The 21,260-nt window shown below is 38.1% G+C and overlaps 1 protein-coding gene across 1 annotated transcript in view; it reads right to left on the bottom strand.

Annotated features, from left to right (window-relative positions):
• Positions 1-16,478, bottom strand: part of prkcea (protein kinase C, epsilon a) — a 62,325-nt gene extending 45,847 nt beyond the window's left edge. The window contains exons 1-2 of the mRNA XM_016551287.1: positions 15,529-16,478; positions 4,557-4,620 (exon numbers count right to left, since the gene is read on the bottom strand). Coding sequence (XP_016406773.1) covers positions 4,557-4,620; positions 15,529-15,876 — 412 coding nt within the window. The 5' untranslated portion in view covers positions 15,877-16,478. The remainder of the gene's footprint in view (positions 1-4,556; positions 4,621-15,528) is intronic.
• Positions 16,479-21,260: the final 4,782 nt, after the last annotated feature.

Raw genomic sequence — 21,260 nt, 5'->3', positions numbered from 1 at the left:
AATCAAACTTCACTGGTCAAGCTGTTTCTTTACAGTAAAATTTCACTAGTCAAGCTGTTGGCTCATATGAGTCATTAGCTTAGTGATCGGATTTCTCTGGTCAAGCTGTTTGTTTTTAATTTACTAAAAGAATCGGCTCATATGAGTCATTAGCTTGGTGATCAGATTTCACTGGCTGAGATGATTGTTTTTGGTTCACTAAAGGTATCAGTTCACAAGAGTTATTTGCAGGAAAGTAAAACTTCATTGGTCGAGCTGTTTGTTTATGATAGTGTTGTAGTCAAGACCACCTAAACCGAGACCAAGTCAAGACCAAGAACAGAGTGTGTTGAGACCAAGACAAGACCAAACAAGCACTCCTAAAATTCATCTGAAAGATCCACATTTACTGCCTGAAAAATATCGAATATTTAATCAATAAATGCAATTAGAATAATAAGACACAGAGCTGTTATAGCAATCAAATGAAATCACTGACAACAGAATTCCTCTTTGCACTGCAGAGGCGGCACAGAAGCTGCATCTGAATTGGTACAATTACAACTGCAGAAATATTGTTGAGATCAATGTTTTTAAAATTTTTAATATGGAAATATAACGGAAAAATAAAAAGACTATGAATATCAGACTAAAACCGCCAGTAGGGTAGGTGGCGGCATATCACTTGAGTGAGTCCCGGAATAATTTATTAAAGCGATTCATTCATAGCAGCTGATTTATTTAATAATGAAACACAGCTGTGTGTTGCTCAGAAACACACAACAGTTCTGCTATGGATTTGTTTGGAACTACTTTCCTTGTAGAAATAGCCATTAAAAAAAATAATAATAATAATTAAAATTGTGTCTAAAATGTAATTCACCTAATATTAACTTCTTGTTTGTTGAACGTTTGTATAAAATCAATATCAAGTTTTGCAATTGTGCTCATATTCGTGAAAACAGATCTATTGCTCTTGTGATATTGCTTATCTTAAAATTTTAAAACAAGATCTCATACAAGCAATTTTCTGCAATCTAACCTTGAATTTTTACATTAATTTTGGTGAAATTACATTTACATTAATTTGTTGAAATGTCTGACACAATTCCCCAATAAATTCCGACCGGCACAGCAGTATCAAATGAAATCAAATTAGAAATAAGTTATTGATTGCATTTGAAGCAGTAAGTTTTACATCATCTCATTGAAGATGTTAACAAATAAATCAGACAATGCACCAGCAATTTAGTGATATCCCCACAGAAATAAAATCCAGAGTCCTTTTAGTCTGAGACCAAAATAAGACAGAGTACAAATGAGTTCGAGACCGAGACAAGACCAAGACCTTCAAAAAATAGTCTTAAGACCGGTCTCGAGTACTACAACACTAGTTTATAACTCATAAGAGTCATTAGCTTGGTATTCGGATTTCACTGGTCATACTGTCCAAGATTCCCAAGAGTCATTTCGATCAGGGAACTAAACTTAATTGGTCATGCATGCTGTATGTTTTATGCTGAATAGTAGAACAGTATTTTAATATGCAGTGTGAGACCCATTTCTGGAAGCAAACGTCATGAAAATAATTTTGCTTCTGGGTTTTTTTTTGTTTTTTTTTAATAGAACCGGTTCTCAGCTCCCAACCCTAGTCATGACCTAAAAGGGTGCTTGCTGATGCATGCTGGGAGTTCTTGAGAATATGCACATCTATTGATATTTTATCAGTCTCCACTAATATACTGCACTGACTTGATCTGTTTTTTTGTTGTTGTTGTTGGGATTCTCATGCCCATGTCAAATCACCCCACCCAGGCAGGTCAGAACAAGCACAGTGCTTTGGATCAATATGAAAGATCAACCAGAGATCAATAGGTGTGTGTACATACAATCATACAGAACAAGGCTTTGCTCAGGCCACTGAATATAAACTGGAGGGATGCTGTGCTCTCATTTATGCCCAGAGCAAAGTCGCACATTAGCACTAACCGACTGTTTGCACGGAGACGCTAGAATTAAGTGATCTCCAGCCAAGCTCATCCTCAGTTTACTGACACCTCTGAAAAGAGGCCTGTGATTAACGCAACATCCAGACAACACAACTATTATTTAGACACAGAGCTTGTATGTGTGTTTTATTGTCTGTTGCGAATGTATGTGGACGTGCCTTTGTGTGGGTGCAGTGTAGTTGTTTGTTGCCCCTTACATTTGTGCGTAAACGTACACATTTATAAGCCTATAATCACAGCTCATTGATGAATTAGCCTAGTGTGTCAAAACACCAATAATTTTTACAATTAAAAGAAGTCATGCTTTAATAGGGTTAGTTAAACCTAAATGTTAAAAAAAATTAATGTTGGGTCATCATTTACTGTCAACCCCCCCCCCCCCAAAACAAATACTTTTTATCGAGAAATTTACATACTATTGTTTATAGTAAACAATAAAGTAAAGCTCCAAAAATGACAAAAAAAGCATCCTAACAATAGTCCATATGACTCATTTGCTTTGTTTAATGTTTTCTGAACCCATACAATAGCTTTGTGTTAAAAAAAACTGTATAAAGCAGAGCGGTTCCACTCTTACATATACAGGTACACTCTTAAAAAAGGTTCCAAAAGGGGTGTTTCACAGCGATGCCATAAAAGAATCATTGTGGGTTCCCTAAAGAACCTTTCAGTGAACAGTTCTTCTTGAAAGAACTATTTTTCTTTGTGTGAAGAAATAATCAGAATAATCTTTTAATAGTCTGAAGAACCTTTTTTCCACTATAAGGAACCTTCTGTACAATGGAATCATAGATGAACTGTTAAAGAACCTTTATTTTTAAAAATGTATAAATGGGAAAAATGTTCAATATGGTGACTGTAGGCCTGACTTTTAAAGTTAGAAGTTTCTGATACAGGCATTGCAGCGTTCAATATGGTGGCTGCAGGAATGGACGTCCATCTTACAGCTATAAGAGGCAGAAAAATTCTATCAAAGTCTATCGGTCAAATTTTATTTCTGACTAGAATTAGAAGCCCAGAGGCATTATGAATATGACTTAGCTTAAAGGGACAAAATCCTAATTAAATGTAAGCATCTCATTCGCTTTTGATGTCAACCTTGTGTAACATGCACTGATGTGCCGAGTTGGAATATGCATTTGCGAGAATTAAATCTAATAGCTGCAGTTGCTCAATAGAATAAAAAGTCATATGGTTTTGGGATGGCATGAGTAAATGATGACAGAATTTAAATTTTTGGGAGAACTGTCCCTTTAAAAGAGACGTCAGTCCATTTTCTGAATCTTGATTGAATTGTTATTCAATGAAGATTATCTGTCATGATCATCTCTGTTAATGCATCCAGTCAGTTATAACCTGAGAGGGGAATTAAACAAAGCTATTCCTGAATCAAAGTCCAGCATTGCTGCTTATTCCAGCATATCTCCCAGCCCAGCCTCAGGTCTGTGAGTGGTCTCTCAGAACATATGCTCAACACACACCCAGGAAAGAACAGCTTCAGCCCCCGCGCGCACACACACAGAAGCGTTAAAGAGTGGGATTTCCCTAATGGACACTGCTGCTTTCCACACACACACTTCCTCTCACTCACAAGTATCTTGGCGCAGGCCTTTCTAATGCACTAATGATGCATCACAATACCAAGAGGATTTCATGAATCTATCAAACACCCACCATCAGGACAGATAACAGTCCTCTGATCATTACTATTCAGTTTTCAGTGATTGCACAAAACCAGTGTTCAAGTTTTCATGTTTTAGTGACAGTTTTTTTCTATAGATGCGAAATTGTAAGTTTAGTTAATATTTCTTCATATTACATTAATATATAATATTCATATTATATTAGTAATTTTAATCAATTAGTTTTAATCAGATTAAAATGACAAATGAACAATAACAATTGGTTTAACATAAATAAAATGTTTGAATATTTGGTTTACCTAAACACGTACATCACCAACATTAGGAATTGGTGAGATTTTGTTTATGTTTTTGAGTTTGTTGCTTATAAGGCTGCATTTATTTGATACAGTAAAAACAGTAATATTGTGAAAAATTAATGCAATTTAAAATAGCTGTTTTCTATTTTAATATATTTTTAAATGTCCTTTTTAGCAGCCATTATTCCAGTTTTCAGTGTCACGTGATCCTTAAGAAATCTTTTTAATATGCTAATTTAGTGCACAAGAAACTGTATTATTTTCAAGAAAAATGTTTTATTATCATCAGTTTGAAAACATTTGCTACATTTTTGTGCAAAATCAAATATATTTTGTGTAAGATTTTTTGAAGAATAGAAAGTTTAAAAAGAACAGCATTTATTTGAAATATAATTCTTTTGTGACACTATAAATGCCTTTACTGTCACTTTTGATCAATTCAGTGCATCCTTGCTGAATAAAAGCATTATTTCCCTTAAAAAAATCGTATTGACCCCAAGCTTTTGAATGTATAAAATTTATAACTGCTGACGTCACACCCACTATATCTGTCTTTGCTGTCTTTGTGATAGTCTGTTTCTTGTGTTAACTTGCTGTGGACTGTGGAGTGTGCTGTGGAGTCTCACCTTCACTGGAGGATCCTGACAGATCAATGATGACGAACACTTTGCCCTCGGGCTCCAAGTCGATCTGTAGAGAGGAAACAGAGAGAAGAAACCAATCAGAGGAGAGCATCCCAGGACAAAAGGGAGACATCGAGAAGCACATTATTCACTGACTTTGTGAAGGCGCTCTGTAAACATTTCATTCAACATCACCTTCACTTTTATGAGCTGATGTCAAAGTTCACGATCCCTGTAATAGATTCCCTCTGTGAATCTCCCTCTACAGGGATGGGGCCCCATGCACTCGCTAACTTCCTGCTCTCTGCCTCTTTTTGTTGTCTATAAGGAGGGAGGGTGGCAGAGAGTTGGCAGGGAAACTGCTTGGGTTTTATAATTCCTTTTTAAACAATTTCCTGCCAGTGCAGCACATCCCGAGCGACCCATGCGGGCCCGACGCCTAGCCGAGATTCGACACCCACTTGCCATCAGCTCGGCGTGGGGGAAGAGGAGCTGGGAGAGGCACCAGATCCACAATGTCAGGAAACCACTGCTTAATCTTATTATGCAGAGAGAGAGAGCGCGAGAACACAGGCCCCGCGGTGCATATGTGGAGGTGGATGGAGGTGTCGAAGAGAGAGATATCGAGCTGCATTCATAGAGCATCTCAAAATAGGAGGCCTGTTTTATTTTTCTCTTCACAGCGATCTAGATCATCAGGGACACGGCGGACCCAGTGCCAGATCAGCACTCCCGGTCTTAGCCTCTTCCTGAATATAGGAATTAGGACATGGAGAACGGCACAAGCTCATCTGATGGGCTCTGCAGCAGAAACGATTTCGTTTGCCCAGATTTCAGTCACAGTTTGTGCTGCAGGGGTTGCATTTCTGTCGTTTTGCCCCGAGTTTAACCTGCTCTCTCAGCTGGAAGGGGGAAAAACAGATGTATTCCTTCCATTTCTGATGAAATCATCAAGTTTTGAAAATTGAGCCTGTCGCACTCTCAAAACCGCCCTCTTGAACATATCAGACCTGCGGCCATATGATGAAATTAAAACCAAAAGTCACTTTAAGACGAAAGTTACGACTGCAGAACTGCTGATGATGTCATCTGAAATGCTAACAGGGTGATGACATGTCTGTTATTTAGCCACGAGGCCCCTCCCCCCATGGCCTCTCTTCCTGTGATGTCATGAGATTCCATTCAACAGCAGCCTCCTTGAGTGTGTTTGTCTCAGAGGTGCAAACGGCCACTAAATTTAGCAGAGGAAGGAAAGGCCACTGCGTGTGTGTGTGTGTGGGTGTGTGAATGCACAAGGATGGAGCGGTGTGTTCTAGTCTCCCTGATGACACTCTCCAGGAAACCAGTATCATGCTTTGCTAAACAATGTTGGCAAGACTGCTTTGCTGGTCGTGCATGTGAGTTCGTGAGCCTGTCCAGCCGTCGCCAACTTATAAGCTCTTTCCAAAGCTGCTGTCATCATACGAGCTCAAGGACAGCCTGCAGACGGCAGTCTAGTTATAGTCATCAGCACGCACACACACTCTAGAATGTAAAAATCTTTTTTTTTTAATGATTTTTATCTAGTTTTCCAGTCTAAACATCCTTCAAATAAGACCAATTTATGACTTATGTAAGATTTTACTTGTTTCAGAGTTTTTCTAAAGTGTTTAAAAGCATAAACCTTGGTAATTTTGATAGATTTATGCTGTCAATTAAATCAATATTTTAGTCTTTCTCCAGTAAAAAAAAAAACTAAACAAAATTTTAAAGTTGTACATACATATACATATCAAGATATATTCTTAAAAGAAAAGGTTATTATCTTAAAAATTAAATAGACGGTTTAAAAATTACTGTTTTTTTCCCCTGTATCTCCAACAATAAAGGTGTGTTAATGAGCATCAGCTAAATCCTAAAATGACAATAATGCTTTTGATTTTGTTGTCTTTATTCACATGCACAAACAAATACGGCAAAAGAGGAATTCATGTGAATTTTGGCCCTCCATTACTAAAAGAAAGAGAGCATGTGGCATGATACTAGTCTATCTTATATGGCTCAATAGATATTGATCTTTGCATAAATTAGATAAATCCCAGATTTGAGGTCTCAGACTTTTACACCACATTGTACATTACTCTAAAACCTTTTGCTAACTGACAGCGGATAAACTGATGTAGTTAATCTGTTTGCTGCATGTGATGAGCTTGACCAGAGACAGATATACAGCAGCCTGTCAATCAATGCTGATTTGTCCCTTTTGAATAATGTAGAGCAGCACTGCTGCAGATGGTTAGATCACATTACTTGCAAAGGGAAAGAGTTTCTTCCTGCATTTTTTTTCTGTGCCTTTTCTCTCTTCCTCGTTTTGTGGCATCTCTGAGGTTTGCTCTCTCTCTCGGTCCATTTTGCTCCCCTTTTTTCATACACAGATCTCATAACATACCACTGTAACTGACTGTTCACACCTGCACAGAATGAAGATACACACACGACTTTGCTTTTAATTTATTAATTCTAAAAATGTTAATATTAATTTAAAAATATAATATAAATGTATCAAATAATAATTAATCATTAAATAATAATGATAATATTAATTTATTAATAAGAATACCGCAGTATTATTAATTTGAAATAAAAAATGATTTAAATTCAAATAAAATATGTAAAGAGAGAGAGGTGTAAATAAATGTACACTCATATTTACATATATATTAAACACGATTTTTAAATTTGAATTAAAATAACTTTTCAATTAAATTAAGTTTTAAATGAATAATCCTCATTATTAATAATGATTATATATTATATAGTATATGCATTATAATATATATTATACTATATATTCTTAATAATGCAATATACATATGAATATTTATATTTGTATATCTACTTACATAAACTGCTTATATATTTGTATATACATGACTATTTTGCAATTAACTTAAGATGTTTATATTTAGAAAAATTTTAATAAATAATTTTTTACTTTTGTACTTTTTTTGTTGCGTACATTATTTGCAGTGCTTCATATGTAGTTCATTGCCTCATAATTAATTACACAGTCTTGTAATGATGAGAAGTTGTATTGATGTGATCCCTGTCAGAGCTGCTTGGTTTGGTTCATGGCTTAAAATTATTTGTTAAATAATTTTAAAGAATTAAATGGGAAAATACTAAGCTCCTGAAAATCCTGGACAGCCACTGAAGCACTCCATGCACAAAATCAATCATAACAGTGAATGCTATTGGGGTCAAACTAAAGGCATCATATGGATATCATGAGGACATAACGGGAGAGTAAAAGAGAAGAGCAGAGAGAGAAAGGGAGGATAAAACCCAGAGATAAGCCGTGGGACATAATCAGCTCCTCTTATGCAACACCCTGCAGCTCAACCTCGTCCAAGCCCACAGCTCAAGAGGCTCACTGTCCCTCCCTTTAGAAAAGGGATATCACATATGAGATCTTTTTAATATCTCAACTGTTTCACCAAGACAGAAATGACATGACATGGAAAACAATTAGAGACTGTGAAGAATCTCCTGCCTCACAGATTTTCTAAAAGACCCTAGTAATCTCGTATGAGTTTCAGAATACAGATCTCAATATATCTCAAAATCTGCTCGGATTTGCCAAGATGCCAAAGTCTTCAACGGACTTCAATATTAACTCAAACATTTCTCAAATTCTATCCACAACAATTACTAGATCAATTCTCTTACTGAATGTCAACTACTGTCTATAGTTTTATTTGTCCTATGAAGAATTTTAGGAGAATCATCAGAGAGTATCAGAAAGCACAAGTATACTTTTCCGTGCCCGACAAGATGTTTTTAAAGTTGAAAATTACAAAACAACAAATATACTGTTCAAAGTTTCAACAAAAGTGTTTGGACAGTTTCTAGAACTTATCTGGGACGTTAGTGGAGCACGTTGAATAGTTAATGCGATGAACTACACCTGTGGTTACTCTGTAAGGACACTTGGGAGAACTTGAGGAGAACTGACTTCATACATCCACTAAAAATCACCTCAGGGCCAGTTGTTTCGCGCCGCTTATGCCATTGTAGTGTGTATGCGGTAAGGCTATATCAAGTACAACATGAGGAAAACAAACTCTTGCTCTGGTTACTGTCCTCCAGTGCCTGAATGTGCACCCTTCATTGGCCCTAAGTCTCTTGCTCGCCCTCTCTCTGTTCTAATCACAACTGTGCAAACAGATACCCAGTTACCCACAAGCCACAGAAAACACATGCCGCTCACGCTCTCCCGAACACACGTCTCTATGGAAAAATGCTTAGTGCTGGACTGGTGAAGTCAGAAGTCAGGTGGATTCTGATTCTGTCTATCAATGTTTTTAGCATTTAAAAGCTGGTGAAAAAACATTCTGAAAGTGATTCCAACTATATCATTCCTTTGTATTGTGGACTTCCATATTCTCAAAGAATTAGAATGATTATTAAAACTTTATAGTTATCATTATTGTTGTAGTTATTGTCCTTGGTGTGAACGGGCCTTTACTCGGACCCTCATCCGTGTGACTCTCTTTGTCGCTGGAAAGTCATTAACTTTTTTAATGGGAAAATAAACATTTTTAAAAGTATCTTTGTGTTTCACAGAAGAAACTAAGTCATTCAGGTTTGGAACGACATAAGATTTTTCATTTCTTAGTAAACTAAATATAAAAAGTGATGCGTCAATCCCAGACCATCCAAAAAAAGTGGACTGTTTCTTTAAGAATGAAAAATGAAAGGAGTGAGGCTGTGTTCAAGCAGTTCATTACATTAAGCTGTTAGTCCTATTATGACTGTTGATTTGACTAGAGGATAGGGAACTGAGATTTCTCTGTAGGGATGCGTGAAGAGAAAGAAATACTGCGACTGAAGACAGTCTCCTAACCATGCACTTGGGAAATTAAAAGTAGGTCCAGGAAGTTTTAAACACATGTGCCACTGATTTCTAAATGAATCTAAAGCTATGATTAAACAATGAGGAAAACTTTCTCTTCCCTCCTCAATTTTGCCCTCTCCGCATCTGTTTCTTACTCTGTCTCTAAGACAGTTTGAGCTCAAGTTTGAGCTCAGCAATGGTCCTCCTACGTCCATCTGTCAACAGCAGAGTCTCAGCGTGGTGGCGGGGCGGCACGCACAGCTCCCATTCACACTCAAAATCACATACAAACGTGGCCATACGAGCACATTCAGCTCTGTGAACCCACCAACTATGAGTGAAACCTTCAGAGCTCCATGAATTACTAATAAGACACCACACCAGGGCTAACTGAGCATAATTCATGATACAGACTAATAATGGGAGCCTTTGAAGGTCTGATGGGAATTCAGTTTGAATAAACACTGAGAGGGCTTCACGGCTTTAATTTAGTAAATAGTGTAAAAAAAAGACCAGACAAAATGAAAACAGCCATCTGGGGATAAAACGCTCATGTAACTGTGGGCACAGGAACAGACTACAAGCCTTTTTGTCTCAAACTTCATGAGGTGTGAATTACTTTGATTTAATCTCGGCATAAAACAAGCACACACACACATATGCCAATAGTTGTGGTGCTGTGGGGTGTGTGTGGGTGGGTGTGTGTGTGTGTGTGTGTGTGTGAGAGAGAGAGTGTGAATAGGGTGCTGAGAGGATTTGAGTCTGTTGCTGGCTCCTGCAGAGAAGATGACTGCAGATATGATGTTGGTGATGATGAGAGATTCTATCCCCACTGTGGGCCATACGAGCATTTCTTAAGAAGTAGTCATGAATCTGAACACATTAAAACCTCCAACCCCATCCATACCACCCTTGCTCGCCTTCCCTACCTTCACTAGATGGAGATTTACACACTCAAAGATGCCCTTTCCAGACTCTCAGCCAAATCAGGGATACTAAAAAGCGGGATTTTCTCATTAGAAATGTATGTTTCTTTTGTAACATTAACAAGCATAATTTGCTGCTATAATGCCTAAAATTTATTAGAAAATATTTTTTATTATATATAAGAAGTTTGGGGTCGGTAAGATTTTTAAATATTTTTTGAAACAAGCATCTTATGATCAGCAAGGATGAATTCATTTGATCAAAAGTACAGTAGAACAGTAATATTATGAAATATTATTGCAGTTTAAAATAACTTTTCTATTTTACTATGTTTTAAAATGTAACCATTTCCTTTAATGACTACAAGGTTTAAAATAACAGCATCTGTTTTAAATAGAGTTCTTGTAACATAAACTGAAATGCATTTACAGTCACATTTGGTCAATTTAATGTATCCTTGCGGAATAAAAGTTGTAATTTCTTTCAAAAAAAATAAATTAATACTGTTGACTTTTGAACAGTATTAAAGGACCTTAAATGATGATGCCCAAAAAGTCAAACACACAATCTATGCCAGCATTGGAACACAGAAAAAAAAGGCTTCAAAGTTTTCAAATAATATGAAATCAATCACATTCACATTTTCCATAACTTATTTTTGACTAATATTTAAATTTGTTTGATGATCTGAAACATTAAAGTGTGACAAACATGCAAAAAAATAAGAAATCAGGAAGGGGGCCAAAACATTTTCAAACCACTGTATATGAACATGCCCTTGAATCTACAACAACAAGTCAGTTTAAAACCCATTAGCACTACCTATAAAGAGAATATATTCACATTTGTGTTGTATTATGCTGTGGAGGTGAGAGTACAAGTGTGTGAGAGTGTGTGTAACTGGGTCATGTAGATAGCAGTGCAGATCAGGCATATTTGCAAGAGTATCTCATCTGTCACCTGTATTGTTCCCTTTCACTGTAAGCATGCTCAGTGTGCCCCAGGCGAGAGCTCAACACAGCATGGAAAGTTAGACAATCGGCGGTCAAATACACAAATCTGTAAAGCACACACACACAAACCAAACTACACAAGAGGAACAAATGAGGACAGACACAATTAAATACAATAACAGAATAGCTCAACAAACACAAAGACATTTCACCGCTCTCTCATCAAATCATTTCATGAAATTAATTAGTGCTGCTGGATGAACTGATCCTGCTTACCCACTATTCACCCTTCACCCTCAAATCCAGAGATTTGAGAACTGATGAAAAACACTGTGAACTGATGTGTGACAATCACCGGGCCAAAGGCATAATGAGGTTTCTGTCTGTACGAGTCAACATGTCGCCACCTCTGTCTAAAAGCATAGATTCGGGATTCCTAAGAAATCCTTGATGGGTGAAGGAACTCAATCAACACCCAGCTCTGATGAGCTTTGGCTTAGCAAGAGTGTGATATGGGTTCCTGTGACAACGGTATGCCAAAGACGTTGGTGTTTTAGCCTCGGCCTGGCCTATTTGCGCAAATGGCTGGGGAGAAGTGAGGGCAGATGATGTCAATGTCCAGTAACCAGGAAGTACTGTATAGCTAACAACAACATTTAACAGGAGACAATGGAAAAGAGAGCCGCTGGGCATAAACCTGTAAAATACTGAGTGCAATCGATAACTGTAATGTAAGCTGTAATGCAGTGGAAAGACATTAAGGAAACTGCAGGCCTTTAAAGCTCATTATCTGCGGCTAAAGCAACACTCCTAGTGAAATGTGTTTTAAGCATTTGGAGCTGGTTTGTAATGGACTGGACGTAATGTCAGGACCATAAATATCTGTGAATTTAACAAGGATAGTTTGGACAACAAAATGGAAGGGAAGGAAACCCAGTAGAGAGATGGTGAAGGAAGCAGAGGAACAGCAGGAGGAGGACAATACGAGGAAGGAGAAAAAATGAACCTGAAAAAGACAAGAGTGAATGAACGGCTACTAGATCAGCAGAAGTTCTGCTTGCCACAGACGGCCCCCTCTTTCTCCGACTCTTTACAGATGACTCCTCAGTAAAAGGCTGGTAATCGAAGGCTGATATATCCCTATAGATAAGGACCACTTTCGCTGGTGATAATGGGATTGTTGCTAACTTGAGCTAAGGGTGTCGTGGATGATCTGTGCGGGGTCAGACATTCCATAAAGAAGCTGATGGAAGGCTTGTAAATTATTCAGTGTGTTCCTGCCTCACACAACAAAAGACGGGTGGCTGTGTCTCAATAGTGTCTGAGAACCATCCAAAAGACCAGGCTCCAATTACCTCTTCTGCTAAATGCTACACCGACAACTAACATGACGCTCAAACCTAACTAACCATCGGCTAAGGATAAGGAGAAGATGCCTTTACCCAAAAGTGGTGCAATTTCAGAAAACTTTGTTGCATCGTACCAGGGGACCACAACATGCGGTTGGGGAACGATTACAGGCCAGAAACCCAACAGAGAAGTGGTAAAGCAACAAACATGACACAACAGCATCTTCTTTAGGGTCTGAGGTTCTGGTTGGTTACTTTTTCCACTAAACAGTTTTGTTGCTGCTACTGCTGCTACTGTTTCTCTGTGGTTCTGTTTGTGTTTGTTGAAGGAGAGGAGGCTTTCTAAATTAGTAAGCATGCTCTCCTTGTTCCAAGCAGAATAAAGCTCCACCTGTGTGGGTAACAGCGGGAGTGAATGTACGGATGAAGCTCATTGGATGTGCATCCCCTCCGTGAAGAGCGTGGGTTTCTTGGGAGACATCTGGCTCCAGCTTTTGCTGCTCAAATTATGTGTCAAGAAACAACTGTCTTCCTAAAAATTTGCCTCATTTGGTTTCTTTTTCAGATACACTGTACCTCTATGCATTCATTTGAGAAAACATTTTACTAAAGATTTGACATCGTAAGGCTCCTTATACCGGTTGTCAATTCTAATTACACCATATATTCTAAAAGAAACAATAATGCTCCAACAAATTAAATATCACATTACAAGCTGGTTTGTGCAAAATTCAGAATTAAATAATTGACATCCTTTTAATTCATAAGTTGGAATTAGAACTGAATTGATATCCTACAGGAAGTCGAACTGGAATGACAATTCAAAGAATTATCTATTTATATGTATTATCTATTTATGTGCCATTCTGTCTATCTGCCTATAAGTCTAAAAAAACATTAAAATTTAATGGACTTCAAAGCCATTTTATTTTTTAAATTTCCAAAACTATTACCAAGAGCTGGTTTAAGAAAATTTGCTTTTCTAATTGAAAATTACACTTAGATGAGCTTCTTTGCTTTTTACTTTATACTCCCATTCAAATTCTGGAACCTATTTTCTATCTCAATTCAAATTCAGGAATTGATTTGGAGTTTTAAACATTCACAATGCACACAACCCTCATTAGACACCTTCGCCTTCTGTACGGTCATCAACTCTGAAAAGCAAACTCTTGCTTTTATTAATTTATGTAACGAGACATGGCAGATGAAGATTGTACTTCTGTGGCTCTCTGGGAAATTAGGCATACCAGAGCTACCATGTCCAAATCGTTGTTATCAAGCGTGTCTGTGTCTATGAAGTCTGACAAAATGTTCAGGTCCAATTAAGTCAGATGCATTGGCCATGAGAAACTGCCCTTTTTGTTGAGACGTACAAGCCCTTGTGCATTTGAATGATAAAGTTAGCATGTGGAGACTAGCAATATTTGCTTAAGCAGTAAATTTAGCATACACCTGGGATGATTTAACAATTTTTAACTTGGCAAATGTTTTCCTTTAGCACACAGGTGGAATAAAAGAGCTGGCGGAGAGACAAAGGGCTTAGGATGTGTTATGATTAGGCAGGTCGCCAAAGCCGTTATGAGGGAATGCAGAGATTAAATTGATTTCCTTCTCACTCTCTCGCCTGACACATTTACAGCGTGAGTTGCCAGTGACAGGAGGGGAAGATTGACCAATGCAGCGACATAATCAATACATGCTGACATTTCCCTGGGTGTCTAACGACCAAACGTACAAAACACTCCCATCTGCAGCCCCTGAGCTGTGTGAAGATTATATAACAGACCAACTCATAATTCCAGGCATGATTAGAATGCTTAGTGAATCTCTGACTATTTTTCCATGACATAGAAACACATTATAACACAGCTGCATCAAAACATTCCATTTTGATACTATTGTAAAAAATAATCACAAGTTTTTATGTGTGTTATGCACCCTATAAAAACACACAGCAGCCTGTAATTGACAACAAAATTACAATCTATAATTTCTTTTCATTTAAAAAGATACAATAAGCAACATTCTCAAAAGAGAACAAAAGGGTCAAGCCAACACTTAAAACTTTAATGGAAGCCAGTGAATTGAGTATCACTTGTCCTTTTTGCAGTAAAAGGGCTTAATTCTACTGAGTGGACAAAATCCAAAATAAGGTGAATGGCAAGGTGAAACACTCAGTTAATATGGCTGTGCTGTCATACACCATAATTATTTTATGTATAACTAGATGTATGACAGGTTGTAGCAAACTATGTGTCAAACTCATTTTACAGCGTGCATAATTAAGCACTAATTATTTCCTTTTCTGGCATGAGAGCACTATATCTCATGAAGGCAATTTGCAAAACAGCTTCACTTGACGGAAATGGTGAATGTAGGTCTGGATTGAACAGCAGCAGAACATGTTCTGTCGAGAAATGGGAAAACCCCCAGAGCGTGAGAACCCATGAGGAAGGCTGGGAAACAAGAGGCTTTGCTGGGGAGAAGCCGAAACTGACCAGCCCCTGTGAAAATGATGGCCTAGACAACAGATCAGTGGTTTTCAATTTTGCAAGACTACATTTTAGATGTCTCCACACCAACTTTAGTTCTTGGAGCAGCTACGTATATGAGCTAATTACATAAATCAAGTGTGATAAATAAAGGTAGACATCCATAATGTCAGAGTGCTGGGCTACTTCAGGACTAGGACTGAGAACCACTGCACTAGATTGCACCAGTGTTTCTCAACTCTGTCTCAGTAGAAGTGCTCCATAACCTTGGGTGTGAGAGAATATTAAGACAACCAAAATGAGCAGTGTTGAGGGGCCTCCAGGGACCAGACTGAAGTGATTACACTATGCCAATAAATTGTGAAATAAACATACCCAATCTTCAAAGTGCCTGCTGCCATTCTGCAGCAGGTCTTCAAATTGTATAGTGCAGTTGGCCACAAAGTCATCATAGCCAATCGGCGCGTCGTGAAAGACAGACAGTTCGATTTTCTTCCCATCATAAACCTCTGTTACGAACTCATCGTTCCAAGCTGGACTATTTGTCTTCTGCTTGGTACAAGTTTGGCCCACGCGGGAATCATCCACGTTGAGGGCGATATACGTGTCCAGGAGGAAGGTCTGGGTCTTCTGTCCCACAGCATGCCGGAGCGACCATGGGGTGGGCTTCAGATGCAGAGCTTCGCAAACCTTGATCTTCAACACTCCATTAAAAACCACCATGATGAGGCTCAAGTGAGATGCAACTGGCTTCTTTACAAGAACAGACGGTTTCAAATGCAGGTTTTGATTCAGGGGCTCGCTATACCCGTAGATGTCATCACGTCATCAGTGTACATGCACGTATAGATGGATGCTGTGATGATTTAATCCCCTAAACCACTAGTCGGATCAACCTGATTCTCTCATTTGAGCGGAACAATCAAATAGGATGTAAAAAAACGATATGCAAAACCAGAGGCTCCTGTTCTTGTTTACGATCCGTCTTTCCTCATAATGGGAAGCATACATAAACAATCGAATTCCCTACGTCTGGAATAGCGCTGAGTAGAGGGACGAGTCCAAGAGGCAAAATATCCCAAATGTGATGGTCTTCAGCGGGGCTTGTCTTGTACTATTCGTTTTCCAATAGGCGTTAAATGGGAGAGGCGTTTTTGGATTCCTCCTTTTCCCAGTCTGATGACGAACCGCTGGGAGACTATTGCCATCCGCTCGACGAGATATTCAGCTGCTTCTTTTCTTTGTTGATTTGAGAAGGTGAAAGCATTTGAGCTACACGCTTATGTTAGTCCTTTGCGCTGCAGCCTTCCTCCCTGTTCGCTCTCTCTCTCTCTCTCTCTCTCTCTCACACACACACACACACACACACACGCACGCACACACTCTCTCCCTCCCTGCTCTCGAGCGCCAGTTCAGGAAATGCGCAAAACGCGTCAGATGATTTAAACCGCGCCGCGATGGGGGAGCGTGTGTGTACAGACAGAGGAGCAGCAGCGTGGGGAAACAGAGGGAGGCACCGAGGGCTGGATTACAAGAGTCTGTTAGGTTCATTAATGGACCAAATAATGTCTACAAGGTGTCCGTAAAAGGAAGGGTTAATAGAGTGTAAATACAGCTGGATTACAAGAGTCTGTTAGGTTCATTAATGGACCAAATAATCTCTACAAGGTGTCCGTAAAAGGAAGGGTTAATAGAGTGTAAATACAAGTAATTTAATACTATTTTGGGCTCACATTAAAGAACATGCTATAGAATATTGTAAAATATTTTTTCCTTGGATGTAATTTTCTCACTGCATAACTATAGTAAAATTTGATAAGGGCCCATATTGACTGCTTCAGTCACAATAAAGATCCATTTGTTAAATGAACTAAAATGTAACTGTGACATGGGCGTTGTTCATTTGCTGCAAGCAGAATAATACAAGAGTTGTAAAAAATATGAGAGATGTTAGAAAATTCCAAAAGCGGCTGAGGTTACAGGAAAAATGTTATCTTTTGCCAGTTGCGTAAAAAGTAGTGTTAATGAACTTTGAATCATGTTTTTTAATCACTTGCATTTGCAAAATGTCACATGCATGCTTCTTGACTTTGATAGGCTAAATAACTACATCTGGGACTTATTCCAAATCAAAACATTTTGGTTGCATATTTATCCAACATGACAAAATTATATTCAGGAATTGTATCACAAAGCAACACTGAGTTATTTGAAACTACAGCTGCTCAGTATCATGTGGCCACAATGTATTTGATTTAGGCCACAAGTGCTGTATGAAATAGTGCTCTACTTAGCCTATGTAATTTAGTGAACTCTAGTGGCGGAAAACGGTGCTACACAAGTAGCATTACAGGAATTATTCATGCAAGCAATCAGAAATCACAACAGGATGTTCAAGTTGATAAATGGCATGAAATTAAACAAACCAAACAATTTAAAAGGAATTCTACTTGTGCATATTGAGTTATAGCAAAGACACGAGACAGTATTCGACTTAGTCATGAATGCAATGTGAACGTTATTGCAGTAGATGGCACTATAGGCTCAGGTTACAGTTTACCAAACGAGACATCCGAAAATCTAAACCCCAAGTTATACTTCGGTTTTTACGCGTACGCTAGGAAATATGACCTCAGAAAAAAAAGTTACAAAAGCTGTCACTTCATATTTCAAAAGGTAGCCTACACCTTTGTACCTTATTTACCCCAAAAAAGCCTGCGTATTAGTACCTTAAAGGTGACATATGAAAATCTGACTTTTCCAGGTTTTAAGTGCTATAATCAGGCCCCCGGTGCATCTACCAACCAAGGAAACGTGAAAAAGATTAACCCAATCACTTTGTTTTGGTAAGCCTTTTTCTGCAAGCGTCTGAGAAAACGAGCGCGTCTGATTTTGCTCCCTTGGTGACGTTGCAAAGGGATCTCATTATAATATTTCCGCCCCTTAATCTGTAAATTTCGCATTTGATTTTGCAAGCGACAACGGTGTACCAGCTCTAATGCCATGGTGAAAGTTTGAGCAAAACATGCTAACTGTTCTGTCTTTGGCTGCACAAACTAGCACAAAAAACTGGTTAGAGTCCCAGCCTCAGAGGAGACAAGAGAGCAGTGGATTTATTGATTTATTTACTGAATATTGCTGCTGCCACACAGATCTAAAATAAACATGCAATTTATTTCCCAGCCGTTTACCTTCACAGACATAACCAACTGTTTTCGTAACTCGTGTGTTTTTAACTAAACTTGTGGGTGAATGAGAACTTAGTTTAGTACTCACATGCTGTCACAGCCGCTTTCTGTCAGTGTGCTTCGGATGTGTGCACTCAGAAAACCGTATATAAGAAGTTTAAACTAATATGGTTTAAAACGCATGATTTCAGCACGATAAACATGATAATCAGAACCAAAACAGATGTTTTTAGCAGGTACAGCTGTAATGGCTGAGCTCTATTCTGGAAAAGGGGGCGGGGAGCAGCAGCTCATTTGCATTTAAAGAGACAGGCCCCCCAAAAAAGCGTGTTTCTGCTTCCACTCAAAATAGGCATTTTCAAAATGATATAATAAATGATCTGTGGAGTATTTTGAGCTGAAACTTCACAGACACATTCTGGGGACACCAGATACTTATATTACATATTGTAAAAAGGGGCATAATATGTCTCCTTTAAAGGTACATATTCGTATCTAAAATGTACATATTACAACCTTAATGGTACAATATCTTTTGAAAGCGTACTGTCCCAGTGACAGCTTTGTATCTTTTATTCAGTGCGCGTGTCGTACATTTTCGTAGCCCGGGTTATATGTCAGAATTTACCCACACCTGTCAAAATACAACTCTTTGTTTCAGGATTTTGTGTACTTACATTATGATATGATCTTATACCTCAACTGATCCTTTGAATAGTTTTTCGTTTTATATGGAGAGAAATTCTGCTCATAAATGTATACTGTGCACATCCCTTACAAAAATTAACCATGGTTTTACTACAAATAAAATAAAAAAACCATGCTTACTATAGTTAAACCATGGTAACCACAAATGAACCATGGTTTTGCTACACTAACCATAGTTTAACCATGGTATTTACTCTCTCGCGCTCTCTCTCTCTCTCTCTCTCTCTCTCTCTCTCTCTCGCGCTCTCTCTCTCGCTCTCTCTCTCGCGCGCTCTCTCTCTCGCGCGCGCTCGCTCTTACTCTCTCTCTCGCGCGCTCTCTCTCGCTCTCTCTCTCTCTAGGCGTGGTTGACTCTTAACTTTTATAAAGAATATCTCTTTGGATTTGAGACTTTAGTCTTTGCAACTTTACAGATCTTCTTTATGCACCAAGAGCTTGTAACACTCCAAAGAGAAAGGAAAAATTGAAATCGCATCATATGACCCCTTTAATAAAACTGTGGTTATACAAATGGTCATCAATACTCCAAAAAAACATGGTTACTACACTTTTACTGTAGTAAAACCATGATTAATTTTCGTAAGGGATAGGGGATTGTGGTATAGTTGCTTGCTTTACATGTTGGTCAGGTTCTTCACAGAAAATCTGCCCACTTATGTGTATGCCATACTAGCCAAACCCCCTTGGGTTGCTCACTCTGCCCTCACTATAGGGCTGCATTACCATGCCAGCCATGCAGGGGGTAGTGTTGTGTTTGTTTAGGTTGACTGGGCTCAGACTCCAGAAGGAAGATTAGAAATAACTACTGAGCTCTTATTCATTGGAGCACAAATGCATAGAGAAATGGATGATATCCTGTATGACTGCCATGAATATGGGAACATGCAATCATGTCCTCAATAAAAAAAAATCAAGCAGCACAGTGTGTTAGATCTGCATTTTACAACAGACTGAGCACATTTTGTGCTTCTTTTGAGGTATTCATCCATTTTGTGTCTCAATTTTTGGATATCCAGTGAATCAAAAAAGTGACAAAGCTACAGATCACATTTTTCAAAAAATTCACTAGTTTCTGTATTATACATCCAAACAACTTCATGACATAAAATCAGTCCTATTATTGAACCATGAAATAATAATAATAATTTAAAAAGAGAGAGAGAGATCTGTTCCAGAACAAAAGCAGGGTGAAGCTGAAGATAATACGTTTCCATTTCTTCTTTCAGACAACAGAGAAGCATTCTGCAAGATTTCTAATACTCAAATGTTCCAGAAGAGAGAATCTTGTTTTAATTATATATTATGCCATAATCATTCCGTCACACTGATTAGCACAAGTTAGTGCACAATATGGAACTTCACTGCTGCTTTCCTCCATTATTCTGTTTTGAGTTTGTAACGTTCTCATTACTTTGTATTCAAGCAAGAATGAAACTAATTTTATCCTGTGTTGCTGTGGAATCAAGATGCACCAGAGTATTGAGAGTCAGATTGTAAAAGAAAACACAAGGAATTAGTTTGATCAAAAAGGAATGATCGTCTTTGACATTCTTTGATGTTTAGGTGTATTAGTACTGAAAGTTGATTGGCAAACAGGTTCTTATAATTCCAGCCACAAACTTATTAAAAGGTGCAAGATCTTGCTCTTTAAAGCTCTCAAATAAAGTCTGAGACTTCGGCTGGCATTAGTTCCTCTCTACTTAAGGAGCACAAAGGTGTATTGATTTGGTTAATTCCAACCATTGTGAGGGAAAGGTGGTCTCGCTCTTAGATTCAGCTGTACAGGAGTGTGTGGTCCTTTCACAGCACACTCCTTTCTCCCCGTCTCAGGTGAGCAAACCTGCTATCACACAGGTGTCCACTGTGGAAAGGTCAGGGGAACCCAAGGCCAAGAGAAAGGTCAGGTACTTGGGTTACGACACGCGTCCAATCAATTGAATGCAAACCAAAATCAATTTTAGATGGTACTTATCTTGTTGGCTGCAAACCATGTAAAACAGGTGCTCACCTGTTTAGTTGGATGGTTATAATCAGATTGCACCACAAAAGCAGCATATAAGCTCCTTCTGAAGCTGCATATATTAACAAAAAGACAGAATAGAAATAATTGGGTTAATTAAAAAAAAAAATACATGTAATTTTATTTTAAATTATAGTCTATATAGTCTATATAGTCTATATATATATATATATATATATATATATATATAT

Source organism: Sinocyclocheilus rhinocerous, unplaced genomic scaffold (genome assembly GCF_001515625.1).
Source record: "Sinocyclocheilus rhinocerous isolate Xijiao unplaced genomic scaffold, SAMN03320098_v1.1 scaffold251, whole genome shotgun sequence".
In the NCBI taxonomy this organism is placed as follows: domain Eukaryota; kingdom Metazoa; phylum Chordata; class Actinopteri; order Cypriniformes; family Cyprinidae; genus Sinocyclocheilus; species Sinocyclocheilus rhinocerous.
Note: the sequence above shows the minus strand (reverse complement) of the source record. Positions and strands in the feature narration are given on the sequence as shown.